Source organism: Mus pahari, chromosome 5 (assembly GCF_900095145.1).
Source record: "Mus pahari chromosome 5, PAHARI_EIJ_v1.1, whole genome shotgun sequence".
NCBI lineage: Eukaryota > Metazoa > Chordata > Mammalia > Rodentia > Muridae > Mus > Mus pahari.
The window spans coordinates 138,540,277-138,559,174 of NC_034594.1; the positions used below are offsets into that span (position 1 = coordinate 138,540,277).

General features: G+C 40.3%; 1 protein-coding gene across 3 annotated transcripts in view; it reads right to left on the bottom strand.

Moving 5' to 3' along the window:
• Pou2f1 (POU class 2 homeobox 1) overlaps window positions 1-18,898 on the bottom strand; it is a 133,451-nt gene that overhangs the window by 40,950 nt on the left and 73,603 nt on the right. For all 3 annotated transcript variants that reach the window (XM_021198721.2, XM_021198724.2, XM_021198722.1), the window contains exon 3: window positions 858-958. In XM_021198721.2, the coding sequence (XP_021054380.1) occupies window positions 858-958 (101 nt within the window). The remainder of the gene's footprint in view (window positions 1-857; window positions 959-18,898) is intronic.

Below are 18,898 nucleotides of genomic sequence, written 5' to 3' on the forward strand. Positions count from 1 at the left end.
GAGAGAGAGAGAGAGAGAGAGAGGGAGAGAGAGAGAGAGAGAGAGAGAGATTCCTGAATTTAATATCTTTCCTCTTGTTTCTTCCTCGAGCAGAACTATTAATAAACCACAATCAAATCCCCTGAACATCAACCACCAACCTACCTATATATACCCTCTGAAAAATTTCCAGGATTCCAAACATCATACAGTCTATAAAACTATTTGCAGCTGGCAAAACCATGCCTCAGTTCAAGCACAAGACAAATCATAGTCACCTGCTGCAGAGAGTCTGAAGCAGCCCCACATTTCTGTGCCTGGGATTAAAATGAAACTACATTCTTCATTCCAACTTGACTTCACTTAAAAAAACAAATTTGAGTATAGTTTCCTAGAATTTCCCGAACTATTTTTGAGAAGAGCAAAATATTTTTTTTCCAAAAAAAAAAAAAAAAAAGGTTTGGTAGTCTAATGGCATTTTTGTGAAAAGAGTGGAAACATAAGTGAACAGAACTCATACTCATGCTCTGATTTAGACTGGGGAGGGGGGAAGTCATGTGGTATCAGGGTAGTAGCCACCTAAATGACAATGGTTCCATGGCAGTGGTGACTCTGGTGTTTTACTAGCACACTAAGCCATCACAGACTCAAGTTCATGCTCATAGAAAAAAGTGACCTCGCTGTTATTTATGTCCCATGCAACAAGAAATTCTTTTGTTCACACAGTTATAGAATCAATAGCTAGCTATGCAGAATCTATTAATTCCACATGAATCATTGAGCAGAAGAGTTACACAGGATTTGAAATAACATCCCTAGCATGTCATGCCTCCTTGTTTAAAAGCATTCTCAGTTATGGCTGCTGGTCAACAGTCTACCTGGTGAAGATGTCCGAGGAAAGCCTGGGCCTGGGCTGTGGAGATCGCTCCTCCAACAGGCACGGGCTGTTTCTGAAAGTCCAGGCCATTGGTTTGTGTGCCTGGAAAGCAAGAAAAATAAGTATTAGATAAAGTACATTCAAATGAAGCAAAGTATTCAACTACAGTTACCAATATCACTAGGAGCTTGTCTTGAACAATTACTTTTCTCTCTTCAAAGAGATGAAGAGATTTGGAAAAATGGAAACTGGACACCATGGGAGGGGATCCAGAAACTCTAATGAACAGGAGACAGAAAGAACAGAAGAGCCAGAAGATGGGGGGAAGTGCTATGAAAGGTTGTTTGCCTGGTGTGATATGAAATGGCCATGAACTTGTACCTGTAGGGACCTGCTTAAGATCCACAAGTTCAAGCCAGTCAAAATTCTAGCACAACAGAGAAGAACTATTCAGGCTCCATCCCTCTAACGAGAAGCCACTGGCAGTTGATAGTTGCTGTAGAAGGGAGGATCAATCTATTTTGAGGGTGTTCCTACTAGTAAGTTTTCTGTGTCCCAAACTCATATACATATGGGCAACACTAATTGTACTTATCAAAACACCCACCACCACCTCTTCTCTCTCTCTCTCTCTCTCTCTCTCTCTCTCTCTCTCTCTCTCTCTCTCTCTCCATGAAGTTAGGAGGGGAGTAGATGGAGGAAAATAGGAAGTGGTTATGATGATGTTTTTTTAATATGCATGTATAATTTCTCTAGAATAAAGAAAAATTTTAACTAAAAAGAAAAAGTAAATACAGTAAGTAGAGTGCTAGTTTGGATGAGAATGGCCCCATAGGCTTATATATTTGAATACTTGGTCCCTGGTTGGTGAGAACTCTTTTAGAAAGTGTGGTCTTTTTGGAGGAGATATGTGACCCACTGGGGTAGGCTCTGAGGTTTCAAAATCCCATGCCAGTCTCTGTTAGCCCTTCAGCTCATGGTTATTGCTATTGTTTCAAGATGTGAGCTCTTGGCTTCTATAGCATCATGCCTGACTACTCACAATGGCTACAACTCATATTCTGAAACTGTAAGACCAGGATAAACTATCTCCAGTAAGTTGTCTTGGCCGTGGTGTCCTAGCATGGCAGTAGAGAAGTAACTAAGACAAGTGATTTCTCTTCAAAAGGTAGAACAAGTAGAATAATGCTTAAAAAGCAGGTCAAAACTGAAACAGTGGCCACCCTAAGAGTTTCTGAGCTGGGCAGCAGTGGCACACGCCTTTCATCCTAGTGCTTTGGAGGACTCTGCTAGGCAGATCTCTGTGAGTTTGAGGCCAGCCTGGTTTACAGACTTGTAGTATAGCCAAAGCTATACAAAGAAACCTTGTTTGAGGTTGGGATCAGGTGGGAGAGATGTGTTACTGCTCATAGTAAGAGAGACAGTGATTGGAACAACCAGGTTAAAACTGGCATGGCATTTATGGTGGGTTTTAGGAAGAGATCATTTTTAATGTTGGAAAGGATGATACGAATTATCCCAAGAGAGGGTCTCAGGCTGTCTTCTACTCTTGTTCTACTTAGTTGAGTATTTTACTTGCACAGAAGAAATTCACTGGTGACTTTGTGAGGAGCAAGAACTTACTACTGAGGGAAACACTAATAAGAGGCTGTCTGATAGTTAAATCACACTTTATATTAAAAATTTTGTTTTATTAGTTGTAATGATTTCCTCAATATAAAAGTAGAGATTCATATCTTTCACTCCACCCCCACCCCCTGACAGGGTCTCACAAAAAACCCAGACTGGCCTTGAACTCATGACTTTCCTTCCTTAGTTTCCCAAGTGCTAGGATAACAAATGTGTGCCATCAGAGCCAGTGACACTATTTCTAAAACAGTGCCAGTGTTTAACATTACATATCCAATTTGCATAGAGTCCATTCAAATTCACATATTGATTCTACATTCAGTTCCCATATAAAATGATAGCAAGCTCCTTCCTTATAAATTACAAGGCAGTAAAATAACATGAGAACTGAGTTCCAGCATCCTGAGTACAGGAGACTACTGTTAATAGTATCAGCACTTAATACTGTCTAATTGCTATGATTTTGTCTTTTAGGGGATGAGATGTAGGATAATAGTTAAACTGTAAATATCTGAATCCATAAAAATATTATGATATATTGGCATCTCAAAACCCCTTCTGGCTGAGGAGCGACTGCCTCTCCTAGGATCAGTGAATACTCTGTGGTCTAAGCTTTTCCCTCCTGGTTTTTTGTCTGTTAGGTTTTTTTTAAACTTCTAACTATCCGCTTTTTCCAGGGGTATCACGTATGTCCCGTTTCCAGGACCTGTGAGTATAACAAACTTCACTTTCCTGAACCTTCCTTGTGGATTTTTGTACCTATAATTGACTGACCATTAGTGTATAAAGAACACTAAGATAACCACTAAGATATATACAGAAATGTAAGATGCAAAAGCAGATAATTTCTCTTAATAAGATATTTGAGACATTGTGAGATGAGAGCAGAAATATATTACACAGACAAACTATTGCTAAACTAGGCCAACAAAGAAAGGTGGTCTGACACAACCCGACTGAACTTGATATGAGCTGTTTGAGGAGACAGCGATGTTCAGAGGCAAAATAATACTTCAGTTTACATGCTTGGAAGAACTGGAACATTGGAAAAAGGAACCAGGAGTTTATTCATTGGGCTCTTGGCCAATGAATCATGTAAGAAGATTAATATTAGACATATGAAGGCCTAAAGACCCTGAAAAACACCAAAGTAGTCTAGAGTGCATCAAGATGGCTAGCCAGAGCCAAAGGTTCTGCAGACTAGCACTACCAGGTTGGATCTCTGGAATCTTGTATCCAAATACATACAGAGAAATAATGCATACAGAGAAGCAAGTGGGCAGGAAACTCTTGATTCTAGTATTTCCAAGAGCTAAGGGAAGAACAGGGTAGTTTAATCTGACAAATTCTATAGGAAAGTATCAAATCACTGAAAAATTTATCTGAAAAAAAGAGAAAACCGTGATAAAAGACCAAAACTTAATGAAATTGAGAAAGCTCTCTAAAAATCAGCATTTTTCAAGACTGACTCAAGAAATAGAAAATACAAGAGTCTTACAACATTTAAAGAAATTGGATTAGTAGATTAAAAAAAAATCTCCCAAAGAGAATGCAATGCCTAGACAACTTTACCAAGAAATGCTTCCAAAATTTCAATGAACAATTAATTCAAATCATTTACATATTTCCCCAGAGAACAGTATTAAGAAAACAAAACATGAAACACTTCCTATCTCTTTAACTAAAGTCAGCATAATCTTGATACCATAACCTGACAAAGACGAGTATGAAAAAAAAAAAAATACAAGTAAGTTTCATTCATAAACAGTTACCTTAAAAAAAAAGACAGGAAAAGAAAAATATTTGGGGGTACAGAATGAACTGTGAGAGATGAGCCCAAGGACAGCACCAGTTTACAAGGTACAGGCCCAGGTAAGAAAGATTTGAATTTTTGTGAGGTTTAAGGATCAAAGAGTCATCTCATACGAAGTTCTGTTTTTCCCTTCATAGGCAGCAAGGGGGGATCAATATACAATGAATTCCTCCCTAGACTTCAGTACTAAGCTCTGACTGCATTTAAGCATAGAAGCAATAAATCTATACCTCCTCTTTACTACAAAACTACATTTTATACTTCTCTAACATTTGGTGGGCAACACAAGAAATGAAACTGAACTAACAAACACACAATACAGTTGAATCTCAATTCTGCTATGATTGGCCAAAGAGAGACTCCAAGGTTACATTAGGATGATTTCATTTATACAACATTTTAGATAAAAGTAAAACGGAAAGGGATCATTAAAGAAAAAAACCTGACTGATCTTGCTGTAGAAATGAGCAGAAAATATATAGAAACATTTCAACTGTATAGTAACCAAGTAACTGCATAGTAACCAAGCTCAGCCTGAGATTTTCAATCTTTCATTCTACCGACAGCCCTTACATTTCTCACCAATTGCTCCTATATTCAATTACCAAGGAATCCAAGTCAATGCTTATTTGCAAAATATTACCTAAGTGATTAACCAGTAACTGGAGCAAGCTGGGATCACAAGGAGACATAAGGGATTGAGAAATAGGGGCTTTTGGATTCTGTGTCAGAGGGTATCCCAGTTATACTAACTTTTTCATTTTATGTGTATGAGTGCTTGGCCTGCATGTAAATATGGTACTATGTGCATGTAGTGTCCATAAAGAGGGAGCTGGAGCCCCTGAACCTGAAGCTATAGAGAGCCATGAACTGTTATTGGGTGCTGGGAACCCAACCCAGGTCCTCTGCAAGAGCAGCATGTGCTCTTAAATACTGAGTCATCTCTCCAGCCCTCATTCACTATTTCTTTTAAATCAAAACAAATTGTAAAGAAAGATTCATGAGAAATATTAATTAATTAATGACAAACTCTGGCAAAATGTTTCTAAAAGGAAGATTATTCAGCACTTTCACATCTTTATTGTGAGTACTCTATTCAGAGATCACTTAAATTTTTGTTCAGTGTCAGTCTGCCTGAGATGGGTTTCCTTTCACTTTTCTTCTCCTACTCAATGCCTTTTTCAAATCTCTTTGTCCACTTATTATTTTTTATAGGAGGCAGACAACACTCTTGTTCATTCCACTCCTGTTGCCATTTCTCCACTAGAATGAAAATCTGTAGCCTATGAACATGACCTAAAACTGTGTGAATCAGAATATCAGCATGTCATATACGTGGGTGAGATAAAAGCCATGCTAGAGAGAACTGTAACTAGGAACAGATGGTAAATCTTCTCTAGCTCTCAAAGTCAGTTACTATTAAATAGTGGGACTTACTTTCTTTGGGATAACTTAAGGGCCTGACTAACTATAATCTTTTCCAAATTCTAACTACATTTAAACCTGTTTTGTCTTAGCACACAATCACCACTTACCAGACAATATCAGTAGCTTCCAAACAGATCAGTCCTTTGAGAAATTAGACTCTAATTCAATTCATTTTGTTTTGTTTTTTCCCCCATGTTAGGGGCCCCAGATTACTTTTCTACAAATATAAAAATGCATTTGTTACTGTGTCAGATGCAACATCAGAATAACACAAACCATAAACTATTTCAGAATAAAAATTTTTGCACTTTTCTTTTTAAACCTAGAAATATTTGCAAAAATTCTCCACTTTCAATAGACCAAAAATATTTTGTTCAAAAGGCCCAAACTCTGGGAAAAAAAGTATCTATTAAGAACAAGATACCCTTTCTATTCTCAGGTCTAAGAGGTACTACAGGTACTACAGCTGCTTGTTCCTATCCCCATCCTGTTAGAAACTCTAGGAACATATGGGTATATATTGAGTATATTATACATATTCAGAAACCCCTTTGCTTTTAGTAACAAAAATATAGTTTTAAAATTGGAAATTTAATCTACCTTTCAGTTATGAGACCTCTTTTTTATGTGAAATTGGAGGCCACCTAAAATGCTATATTAACCTTTATTTAATATAGGTTAATAATGTAATGAGGGCTAAATGTAACAAATATTAACAAGAGAATTATTCAGATACTTTCCTAAATCTTAACCACCATTAAATGTTTATCCCTTGAAAGGGGAGGGGAAACACATGGCTTCTTCAAAAGATAAACCAGGTGCCTGGCATTGGGACAAAGATGTAATCTGCCACAACTCCCAGGGCCAGACACATCCCTGCAGGATATTAGTGGAAAGAAGCAATACTAACAAGCCAAAAGATGTAGGTGGAAGGAGGCTCAGCTCAGACAGCAAAGTGCCTGGGAAAGGTAATGCTAACCTCCACTGCTTAAAGTAGATCACAGAACTGAACACAGCCCTGAGCCTGAGGTCCACAAGGGGATGTATCCAATTTCTGGGGCCACCCATCTGCCGTTCATTATTGTATACCGCCAAAACTCTAAAGTTCTAGAGGTTTTACCTGATATCCACAACTGCATGCTTCAAGCAAGTGACTACTACCTAGGTCTTCAAATTATAAAGGCAAGTCCATTACTGTTATGGCTTTCCACACCACCACACCAATTGGGAGGTGCTTCAGAACAGAGCAGTACTCACCTGGGAAGATGAACTGCCAAGTTTCTAGAAGGTGGTAGAACTTGCCCAGTCCACAGATTACAAAGCTAAGTATGGACCCCATGGGGGCACTGGTATGAAAGAAGGGAAGTATCGAGGAGAAGGTACTTCCAGCCTGCTCAGTACCAATGTAAGCCAAACAGAAGGACAAACCATGTGACCATCCCTGTCCCCCCCCCCCCCCCTGCTTCTATGAGGATGCTCCCCCCCCCCCCCCCCGCACCTCTCTCTACATATAATCAGTTGCCTTCAATTTTAGAGGACTTAGTACCTTCATGTCTTCTTATTACACTCTTATCAGTATTTTTATGTTATCTTATTCTGAATGTTTTACTTTGTATTTTACATTGCACACTCTTCTAATATTCTCTATATGGTTTCTTTCACTGCTGGGTAAACATTTTTCTTTTCTTTTTTTTTTTCCTTCCTTCCTTCCTTCCTTCCTTCCTTCCTTCCTTCCTTCCTTCCTTCCTTCCTTCCAATGGTTTTAGAGCTTTTACTGTAGAAAGACCAAGAGAAAGAGAGAAGGTAGAAAGAGGGAGACCAGCCATGGCCACGTGNAGAGAAGGGGGAAGGGAGAGAGAGAAAGAGGGCTAGAGATGAAGAAAGGTCAGAGCTTAAAAGACAACATTTTTCTTTTACTTAATTCCTTCTTCCTTTGTCCCAAGTTTCCATTTCCATCTCTTTACTATACTTTAAGTAGCATTTTTATTTTGGGGATTTTTGTTGTTCATTTCTCATTGTATCTTTTCTGATCTTCCCTGCCCACAACATTCTTCTTTAATTCTTTTTCCCCTTTCCTTATCTTAATCATTCCCACATTTATCCTGAATAATTCTTAGTACATAGGTAACAGACTGGTGGGTTTTAACTGAGTTTTGAGAGTATTTCTGTGTTTTACACAGTCTGATGTTGCTATTACAAGTCAGTTTTTTCCTTACTGAATGATATTGGGGATTCATTTCTAAGAGTAGGCTGTGCAGTAAAACAATGTAATAAAACCTGATGAGATGTCTAAAACAACAGATACATAAATCACAACCTAGAAACATAAAAAATAGAAAAAAGCAAGGCAATGCTACTCCTCTAAAACTAACTCAATCACTGAATTCAAAGATAGTGAAATAAGTACAATTTCAAAAGTTCACTAGTTAAATTGGTCAGTGACTTCAAGGAAGACATGATCAAGTCCCATCTCCAGAGTTGGCAACATAAAACCTCAACAAAACACAGGAGAAAGTGAGTAGCACAGGAGAGAAAGTGAGCGGTGTGGGAAACAGTTCAGGAAAAAAAAAAAATTGAGAAAAAGAAAAAAAAATGTCAAAAGTGAAAAACACAATGAACCAAACATTACCAGTAGATTCAACCAAGTAGAAGGAAGACTAGGTGGAGGACAAGACTGAAGAAACACTACGTTTAAACACCAATGTGGCGTGTGCATGTGGGAGGCAGGGGTTGGGGGAGCATGACAGAACAGAATGATGGACAGACAGACCCCACACAATAACCCAATAGCCAACAACCCTGGGCAACTAGTAAGACACCAATTTTAGAGGGAGGAACTGAGATTAAAAATTAAAGGCAGAGAATCTCATCTACAAAATTATAGTGGAAAAATTTCAAATCAAGAGAAAGAAAGAAGCCCTCAAATGTTAAGAGATATTTAGAACCTGAAACAGAAATGAAGAAATACACCACAACTTTTATAGTCAAATGTCTAAAATACCAAGAAAACAAACAGTATTTAAAAATTAAGCGTGAAATGCTAACTTACATACAAAGTTGAAGACATCAGAATAATATCTGACATCTTGTCAGCAACCTAAAATCCAGGGAAGGATGGACTGGCACAACTACTGAGAGTCAATGGACTGCAGCTAAGACTGCTCCATAGAGCAAGCTATTCTTTAAGACAGGCAAAATATAAGAATATTTTAGTTTAAGCAGAAGCTAAGGCAGTGTCAACCAAGCTAGCATTGTAGAAGATACTTAGAGGAATGTTATACAGAGAAGGAAGAAAAATATACGATAATCCAGAAAAACCCTACTGCCATGGAAGAAAGAAAAGGACAAACAATCCAACCAACTAGAAAAACAACCAATTAAATTAGTAAACATGTAACAACCTTACATGTAAATGGCCTCAACTAGCCAACTGACTGACTGATTACAAAAGTAGACCAGACTAACTTTTGTTGCCAAGAAGCATCCTGGTACACTTAGATACAGACTGAGAGTTATAGGAAGGAAGTTAACTAGTCAGAATGAAAAACTAAGCTTGGTGGAGCTGTTCTGACATCTGGTAAAGTAGACTTCAAACCAGAATTCTAAATAGGGCCATTACATGCTAGTTAAAGGAACATTCCACCAAGAAGATACAACAACTGTAAACATACATGCATAGAATAAAGGAACTCTCACATTTATCAAATAAACACTAATGGGTATTAAAGGGCTGACTGGTTATATCGGTTACTTTACTACTCAATTCTCATCTTTAAATAGGTTGTCAATCTAAAAGGTCAAACTTTAGACTTAAACTACATCATAAATTGAATGAGCTTAACAAATATGTACAGAATATTCCAACAGTAGCCTTGGGTCAAAAAAGTAAGCCTTAACAAATATAAAAAGGAGACTAAAGTAATGTCTTGTGTCTTATCTGATAAAACTGAAATAAAACAACTCACAGCAAGAAAAACTATGCCAACTACAAGTACTAAAAAAATGAAGTACCTTTCTGGTTTGTTTTTGAGACAAGGTCTCTTGTAGTACAGTTCTGAAGCCTGCTCCATAGTTGAGGATGACCTTGAATTCCTTCTAGCCTCTACTTCTGAAGGGTTGGAATTACAGGCAAGAGCTATGACATCTATGACAATATACTCTTTCTTGAGTGTGCACTTGGTCACTGAAGAAATCAGGGAGGAAATTTAAAATTCCCCAACCAAATGAAACTGAAAGCATGGCTTGCCAGAACCTTGTGGTAATCCAGTAACCATCACTATCCATGACTAAATGAACGTACCAAGCATGTCATAGTGACCAAAGAACTGAATTCTTAACTTAGTGTAATGTCAATTTAAATATCAGTTGCAACTATTGGATACCAAGCTGGCAGTGGTATAGGTTCCTACCCATCTGCCAACCTTTTCAATGGTGAAGGAGGGCTCTGTGATTGGTCCTTCTTCTAACTTACTCCAGTCTCTTGCTCCTAGAAACTCATTGCTTTGGGCCCTCCATGACCAGCATTCCTTTCTCTAGAAGGAGAGTTACTGCTCTCTTTAACTTCTTGCACATTCCCATTCAAATACTACAAGATACTGTGAATATAGCATTTTCAGAGCTAAAACTATCTCTTTATATTCTACTCCTCTCCTGGGTAGTCCCTGCTCAAAGAACACCATCACATCCCCAGTCCCACACCAATACAAGTATTCATTTTAGCTCTTTCTTCCCTTCTTTCTTATTTTACTCCCTCGAAATCTTGTCACACTGCCCCTCCCCCAGCAATGGCTCATTAAATTTGACTTCCAATTTCTACTGCCAATGCTCTAGGCCAGGGTGCTATAGAATGGATTTAATTGAAAGAGCAGTGCAGTCTAGATTTTTGCTTCAAGCAAGATGTAAAGTATAACATGTCTAGAAATTTCTTTCCATATACATGTGTATATATGTCTATGCATATATGTATATATGTATGTACACGTACACACACACACAAATTTATTCTTGTTGGAAAAGAATTGTGAAAGACGCATGAAGCTAGGATGTCTTTAATGGAAGAAGGAGAAAGTAACAGACAATCTCTAATAATTTATGCATACAAATATTCTGATTAGTGTTCTATAATTTAATTGGTAATAAATAAAATGGGCACTACTTTTAAAATTCTGTTACTTAGATTATCTCTTGTCAAAAGGATGAGTTGCTTTCTCATTTATTTATTACAAGAATATAACCACAATTCACTACAATAATTAATTAATTTGGAGACAGGATCTCTCTGTAGCTCTGGCTGTCTTAGAACTGGTTCTGTAGACCAGGCTGGCCTCAAAAATCTCAGAGATTTGTTTGCATCTGCCTCCCAAGTGCTGAGTTAAAGGTGTACACTACTATACCAGCACCATCATTCTGCAAAGCTCAGTAATTTATCACTTCTCTGTTTCTTGCTACAGGTGCATATGGATAGCAGCACAGCAAATTTCTTAGTATACAGCGGTTAGAAGCTCTTAGAAACAGTATGTTTCATATGATACCTATCAATTAAGTACTAGAAGGACTTTTTTCTCACAGGTAGCTGACACCTGCTTTTAGACCAAAAGAATAATCTATGTTTAACTCTGCTCTCAAGGCTCTTTGGAAACTCTTCATCCACTTTCAGTATCCCATAGTCCAATGGTTCTCTACCTTCCTAATAATGTAACCCTTTAATACAGTTCCTCATGTTGTGGTGATCCTTACCATAAAATTATTTTTGTTGCTACCATATAACTATAATTTCCTACTGTTATGATCCATAATGTAAATATTTTTGGAGAGAGAGGTTTGTCAAAGGGGTGGTGACCCACAGGTTGAGAATCACTGCTATAGGATTTCCTACTACTTAAACTTTACTATGAAAGCACACCAATAAATACTAGTGTTGGGATTTCTACATCGGGACTTATAATAGCCCCCACATAAAGTCAAAGATAGTCCAGAATCTGAAATCTGTTAATGGCACTGGTTTAGTTAGCTGAGAAGTTCATCTGGAGATGTTTCCAAGGCTCAGGCTGAAGGCATCAAGTTCTCAAATTATTAAAGAACAGCAACTATATCCACCAATGTCCTAGTCTCTTGGGTTCATAATCTTGATTTTAGAGAAAATGATATCTGGTCATCTTTTGTGAATACAATTTTTAAATACCTGCATTATATAGCAGTTTCCTTTGAGTTCACACATTTCAGCCTGTAGGAAAGCATGTTAGAACTGAGACAGTAAGCATCCCAGAACCTTCAAGAAGTCCCTGAAACTCACCCAGAAGAGTTTGGCTCTTCCCTTCCCAAGTTTATATAAGCAATAAAGACTGCCAAGAGACAATCTCAGACAAGCTACCTGGAAGAGATAGTTTAACCTGTGCAGTTGCCTGCAAATTGTTATAGTAAACTCTATGCTTCCAGCTTTCACGAGTCTCACTCACACTGGGATGGGCTTTAGTGATGCAGCTGTCTTTGAACCATTTATGCTCCTGCAAGTAACCCTTCACCTGTATTCCTGTAATTACCTCAAACTCACTGGTTCACCAAGTTATACTTGGTGTTATCTTTGCTTTGGTCTGTTGTTGGCTCCCTATCTGAGTGAAAAGATCTTTTTTCTTATCTCCCTAGGGATAGGGTCACACAGCTACTAGCTACATAACTAATAAATAGTACAGAATCAAGAAATCATTGGTTATGAGGACTTCTTACAACACAACTTTTGTAACAAGGGGGAAAGCAGCTGAGGAAGAAACCTCATGTCTTGCTCTGACCTTTACATGTGTGTGGATGAGAAGCCCACATGCACACTAGTGTACATGCAACACACACAGCAAGATAGAGGATCAATTCTAATTCCAATGAAAAAGAAAGCCAATGTAGTAATAATGGCTGAATTAAAGTCTCTACAAGAATGTAATTCTGTAATTTTGGGAATAACTACATGGAGAAGAGTCTGGAGATCATACAACATAACATAACTTTAAAAAAAAAAGGTCGATTTCTTGTTCTCTTGTGTGAGATACGAATTGGCCCAGAGCTCCGCCATTAAACTACCTCATGTTTTTACATCAAGATGGTTTATTCGTGGTTTTTGGGCGTCGCCTTCTGGAGACTAAAGTGGAGAGGGTTCCCCACGAAAGCCTTATATTTGGAGGTCCCACCGAGATTTTCGTGACGCCCAGGAACCCCGAAACGAATCCTCTTGGAGGTATGTCTGTGAGTCTTAAGTCTTACAAAGTCTTACATGTACTTGTTGTATGTTGTCTGAGAACAGCGCCGCTGAGCTTGTGTGTGTGTGTCGGTGTCTCGGGTTACTGTATCCGGTGTACGGTGTTCTAGCAGCTGCTGTTCGGCCTGTGAGGGTTCAGCAGCTCACGGAGGAGGACGCTCTTTAGGCCTGCAAGGCTGCAGCCCTGGGAGACGTTCCAAGGGCGTCCCTGGAAGGAGAGGCCAGGGAAAGGAACAGTCAGGAAGGCCTGACTGTCGTCTGGCAGAAAGAGTGCCTTTTTTTTGCCAGAAAGGGACGGGAGACGGAACCCTGTTTGGCTGGTTGTATAAGTCCAGACGCAGACGAGTGTTTAAATGTACTAGCGTTTGTTGTTCCTGTTTTGTTCTTGTCTTTTCTGATCTTTGTCTTGGGACAGACTGGATTTCTAAATGGTTTTTAAGGCATATGTTTGACCGCTGAGCAGGCGGGCAGAACAGGCAGGCAGCCCCATCCCCCTGTGGCAGCCTCCTCCTCTGAGGCAGGACCTGGAGGGCTGCTACAAGGAAGTGCTGGCTGGGCGCTGTGGCGCATGCCTGTAGTCCCAGCTACTCGGGAGGCTGAGACAGGAGAATTGCTTGAGTCCAGGAGTTCTGGGCTGTAGTGTGCTATGCCGATTGGGTGTCCACACTAAGTTCAGTATCAATGTGGTGACCTCCCGGGAGCGGGGGACCACCAAATTGCCTGAGGAAAGGGAGCAGAGCTGCTCAGCCGTGCTTGGAGCTCACCGGGGCAAAAGGGGACATGGGAAGCTGGTTAAGGGCTGGCAGGTGCTGGCAGCGAGGAGGCGCGGGTTCGGAGGCCCGGAGGAAGGTTGCTCCAAGCAGGCAGGTTTCCCGCTGCGTCACTTCCTGAGTGCCCTCGCCACGTGCTCATGTGCACAGCGGCCAGAGAGCGCAGCTGACCAACTTTGTTTTAAACTAACCACCCTCATTTCTTTCAGAAAATCCTGCCAGCCTGACAAGTTTTTATAGGTTTCCCTTAAGGTTTTGGGATCTCGTAGTCTTTGTGTGTGTGTGTGTGTGTGTGTGTGTGTGTGTGTGTGTGTGTGTTTGGTTTTCTCCCTGCATGTAACTAAGATGATGAGACAGACTGAGATGACCCCCAGGTTTGACTCTTAAGGCATCCAGTACCGAGGACAAGCAGGACTGGAAAAAGCACATGCTTGAGGTGATCCAGGAGAGGACAGTACACCTGTGTCTAGTGTGGCTGGAGGCCCCTGGACGTTAGGAAACTGATGGCTGTTTTCATACGGAAATCTCTGTGCTTGTGATTATTGGATTCTTCAGGTAACAAGGAGTTCCTGTCTTGAAATTACAGCTAGAAAAATTGAAAATTGTGTTTGGTTTAAATAGGCAAATGGCAGTCTTTTCATTTTTGTTTCTGAAGGGTTTATGGGCTGTCTCTCCATCTCTTAATCTAGTCAGTAGAGGTTGACTTGATTTGCCCTGCACTAAAAAACTATTTATTAAAAGGAGAGTCTGTAGCTTCTTAGTTCTAAGAGAAAAGGCTAGTAGTTGGTTTTCTCCTAGAAAATTCTCTACAATTGGGTTCAGCAAATGACGAAGTGCTTTTTATCTTAAAATTATAGTGGAAAACAAAGGTAAAATTATTTAATTGGTCTAAAAGGTGTACATGATTAAAAGGGTGTAACATCAGTTACAAAAAGTTAGCTTTAAATTAGTAACTCAGTATTAGAGTTGTTTCTAATAACAAAACGTGGCCAAACGCAGCTCAGAAAACTAGGCCTCTAGGATACTTCAAATTGAGAAAGTTTGCCAAACTTTGTAACATTAATGTTTCCGGTATTGAATTTTAAGGTAACAAATTGTTTAAAAATAGGACTCTCATACAGTTTGGCTAGGGTTGCTGCCTTGTAGGAGATTACTGTACAAGCAACCTTTTCGCAATACTAAAGTTATATAAATTAAAAGGTTTTTTTTTTTTTTTTTTTCTTTACATACTGGTAATTGTAAAGTGTTTGCTTCTAGTGAGTTTGTGATCACTGGGAAATTTTGCCTTTAGGTACGGCTAAAGTAATATAGCCTTACATTATGTAAGAAATTTTTATTGTCTCTGCTTCAACACAAGAAGTTAAGAGTTTGAATCTTTCAGAGTAAAAAGTGTTTGTTAGTTAATAATGCCTTTAAAAAAAAAAGTTTGCTTCAAATATTTGCTCTTACACAATGAGCTCTAAAGTTCTGGGAAGTAGTGTTGCTCCAAAGATTCAGAGGCCTTATAATATTTAGGGTTTTAGTTATACTAAAAAGTTGTGGTATAAAAAATTTAAGAGCGGAAAATTGATTTGCTTCAAAATTTTTATTTTGAGTTTCCAGGAGCTGTTAATTGGCGAAGATTTCATCTTAAGGTCTTAAATGTTATCTCAAAAGACACAAATTGGTTGCAAAAATTCTTATTTATATTGGTCATATAGAGTGCTTGATTTGCTGACTGCTAAAAAAGGGTGGTACCTGACTCTGCAAGANAAATGNTGCTTTTATATAAATTAGGTGTAGTAAAAAATGAATTCAACAGTTACATAAACTTAAGTTGGAGCTCCAGATTAATAACTTTGGGGCCTTTTATTTTTAATNGAATTACTGGTTTTATAGAACAGCAGATGGATTCCTTGGCATCCAGACNTTTGCAAATTTGTTATCATAGATTTGATTTGGCCTTGCTGAACCAAAGGCTGGTTAATGCCCACTCATCTGAGGATGAGATGACTATTGACTACCCCAGTTATGTGGGGCCTTATTAAAAATAATTAAGAGGCAGAAGGCCCTCAGCAGAACCAAGGTGCTGGCGGGGAGCCACCCTAGCCACCAGAACAATTTAAAGTTAAGCACCCTCCTTTTTCAGAGAAGGCCCTGGTTAAATTGCTGATGTATTCACATCAGCAGACTTGACAACTCTCAGTAGCTTTTGCAGACCCTGTTCACCACGGAGGAGAGAGAGAGAGTCCTCCAAGCAGCCGAGAAAAATGTCTGGGATGGTGGTGGACACCCTGTTCAGACATCGGCCGTAATAGATGAAGGATTCCCTCTAACCCCCTTTGGATTATAACATGGCACAAGGTAGAGAACGGCTGTCAAACTACCGTAGAGTTCTAGTAGTGGGGCTGAGAGGCACTGTTCGCAGGCCTACAAATTTGGCTAAGGTAAGAGAAGTTATGCAAGGGACAACTGAGCCCTCCTTGGTCTTTTTGGAGAGGCTCATGGAGGCTTACAGGAGATGCACCCCATTTGACCTTATGTCTGAGGGGCAGTGGCCTCAGTGATTAGTCAGCCCCTGACATTAGGAGAAAGTTTGCAGCAGATTGAGGGATTGCAGGATTATTCTATAAGGGATGTGGTTAAGAAAGCTGGAAAGAGAAAAGAGAGAGAAAAAAGATGGAGACAGGAGGGACAAAAGACAGAAAAAGGATCTGACTCGTTCTGGCCACAGGGATAGATAGGGAGAAAGAAAGTAGGGCTAGACAGCTAGGGGACCTGGGAGACAAAAATGGCAAGGGCCAAGAAGACCCAGAGGAGACAGACCACGCCTAAAAAGAGACCAATGTGCGTAATGCAAGGATACTGGCCACTGAGCCTGTGAATGCCCTAAATTGAAACAGGGGGTAAAGGTGCTGTCTCTCAAAGAGAATGAAGACTAGGGGAGACGGGGCTCGGCCCCCCTCTCTGAGCCAAGGAAAACATTAAAAGTAGAGGAGACCCAGTAGACTTCCTGGTCGACACGGGCGCAGAATTTCCAGTGCTTCAAACACCATTAGGTAAAGTTAAAAAAAAGAGAGAGAGAGAGAGAGAGAGAGAGAGAGAGAGAGAGAGAGAGCATTGGTAATTGGAGCTACAGAGCAAAAATCATACCCATGAAAAACACGTGAGGAGTGCGAACTTGGGACTCAGAACATCCTGGTGTTGGGTGAGTTGGGGTATCGGATTTTGGCTAAAAAGGCACAGTTATGCCAGACAGAAGTGACATACTTGGGATATATCCGGAAGAATGGACAACGATGGCTCACAGAAGCCAGAAAGTGGACAGTGATGCAGAACCTGACCCCGACCACCCCTCGCCAGGTAAGAGAGTTCTTAGGGACGGGATTCTGTAGACTCTGGGTCCCAGGATTTGCCACTACCCCCTAACCAAAGAAAAAGGGGAATTTACCTGGACCCAGGAACATCAATCAGCTTTTGAGACTCTAAAAAAGGCCCTGCTGCAGGCCCCTGCCACTGCTGGACCTGAACAAGCCTTTCACCCTACGAAAGGAACAGGGTAGCTAGGGGGGTCCTCACCCAAGCTTTAGGGCTCTGGAAGCGTCCAGTAGTTTACCTATCAAAGAAACTGGACTCTGTGGCTAGTGGATGGCCTCCCTGCCTACGATCGATAGAGGCTACAGCTGTGTTGGTATTATCAGGCAGCCCCCTGACCGCTGGATGACCAACGCCTGACTGACTCACTATCAGAGTTTGCAGGTGACCTTTGTTCCCCCTGCCATCCTCAACCCTGCTACCTTACTGCCTGAAGCCGGCGAAACCCCTGTACACAAATGTGAGGAGAAACTGAAATTTGGCCAGACCTCACAGACCATCCGTGGCCAGAAGCGGTGACCTGGTTCACCGATAAAAGCAGCTTCGTGGTGAAAGAAAGCTGTAAAAGACCTAGTGAAAAACTGCCGAGCCTGTGTGCTCACCAATGCCGGGTCCAGCAGACTCCATGGCAGAAGACACTTGCAAGGAGACAGACCTGAGACCTACTGGGAAACCGACTTCACTGAGGTAAAACCAGCCCGGTACGGAAATAAATATCTTTTAGTCTTTATAGACACTTTTTCAGGGTGGGTCGAGGTGTTTCCCACCAAGAGAGACAGCCAATGTGGTGGCCAAGAAGATACTCAAAGAAATTCTTCCTCAGTTCAGGATACCCAAGGTACTCAGTTTGTGGGCCAGCCTTTGTCTCCCAGGTAAGTCAGGGATTGGCCAGACAGCTGGGGATAAAGTTATATTGTGCATACCGACCCCAGAGTTCAGGACAGGTAGAGAAAATAAATAGAACGTTAAAAAGGCCCTAACCAAATTAGCTTTAGAGACTGGCAGAAAAGATTGGACAGCCCTTCTCCCTTATGCCTTATTCAGGGACCTGAATACCCCTGGAGCCTCTGGTCTAACACCCTTTAGATTAAGGTATGGGGCGCTTCCGCCCATCTAAGTGACAGGCTCTTAAAATTGTAAAAACGGAGGTCTGGGAACAGTTAAAAGAAACCTATGTTGCTGGTGATACACAGGTGCCACATCAGTTTAAAGTAGGAGACACTATCCTGGTGAAGAGCCAAGGTGAAAAGGACCCTACTTGGAGCTGCTGATGACGCCCACTGCCGTAAAAGAATCCCAACCTGAGTTCATGTTAATAGGACTCCCCATGGCTGACCAATGTTGTCAGCCATCACTGGGTCACTGGTAATTCTGCTTTTACTCTTAACCTTTGGACTCTGCTTAATTAATCAACTAGTTGCCTTTGTTAGAGACAGAATTGATACAGTACAGCTCATGGTACTTAGGCAGCAATATCAGACTGAGTCCTCAAGAAGAAGATAACCTTTAGAATTCTAAGATTAGAATCATTTAGTAGAGAGAAAGAGAAGATTGAAGGAAAATGAAATTTAAAATGAAATTTAAGGCCTGTGATTCATGTAAGTTATGTCAAATAAGTTCAGAGAAAAAGTTGTGGGCTTAGAAGCCTGAGGCCGGAGAACAAGGTGGGACAGGCCTAGGCACGCCCAGGCAGGCTTTTGTTTAAAACATTCCTGACATAGTTTCAAGTCATATGTTAACCAGGTGTTCTGCTAACTTACGCCTACCACTCTGCAAATGTGCTGGCATTTAAATGGACCAATCAT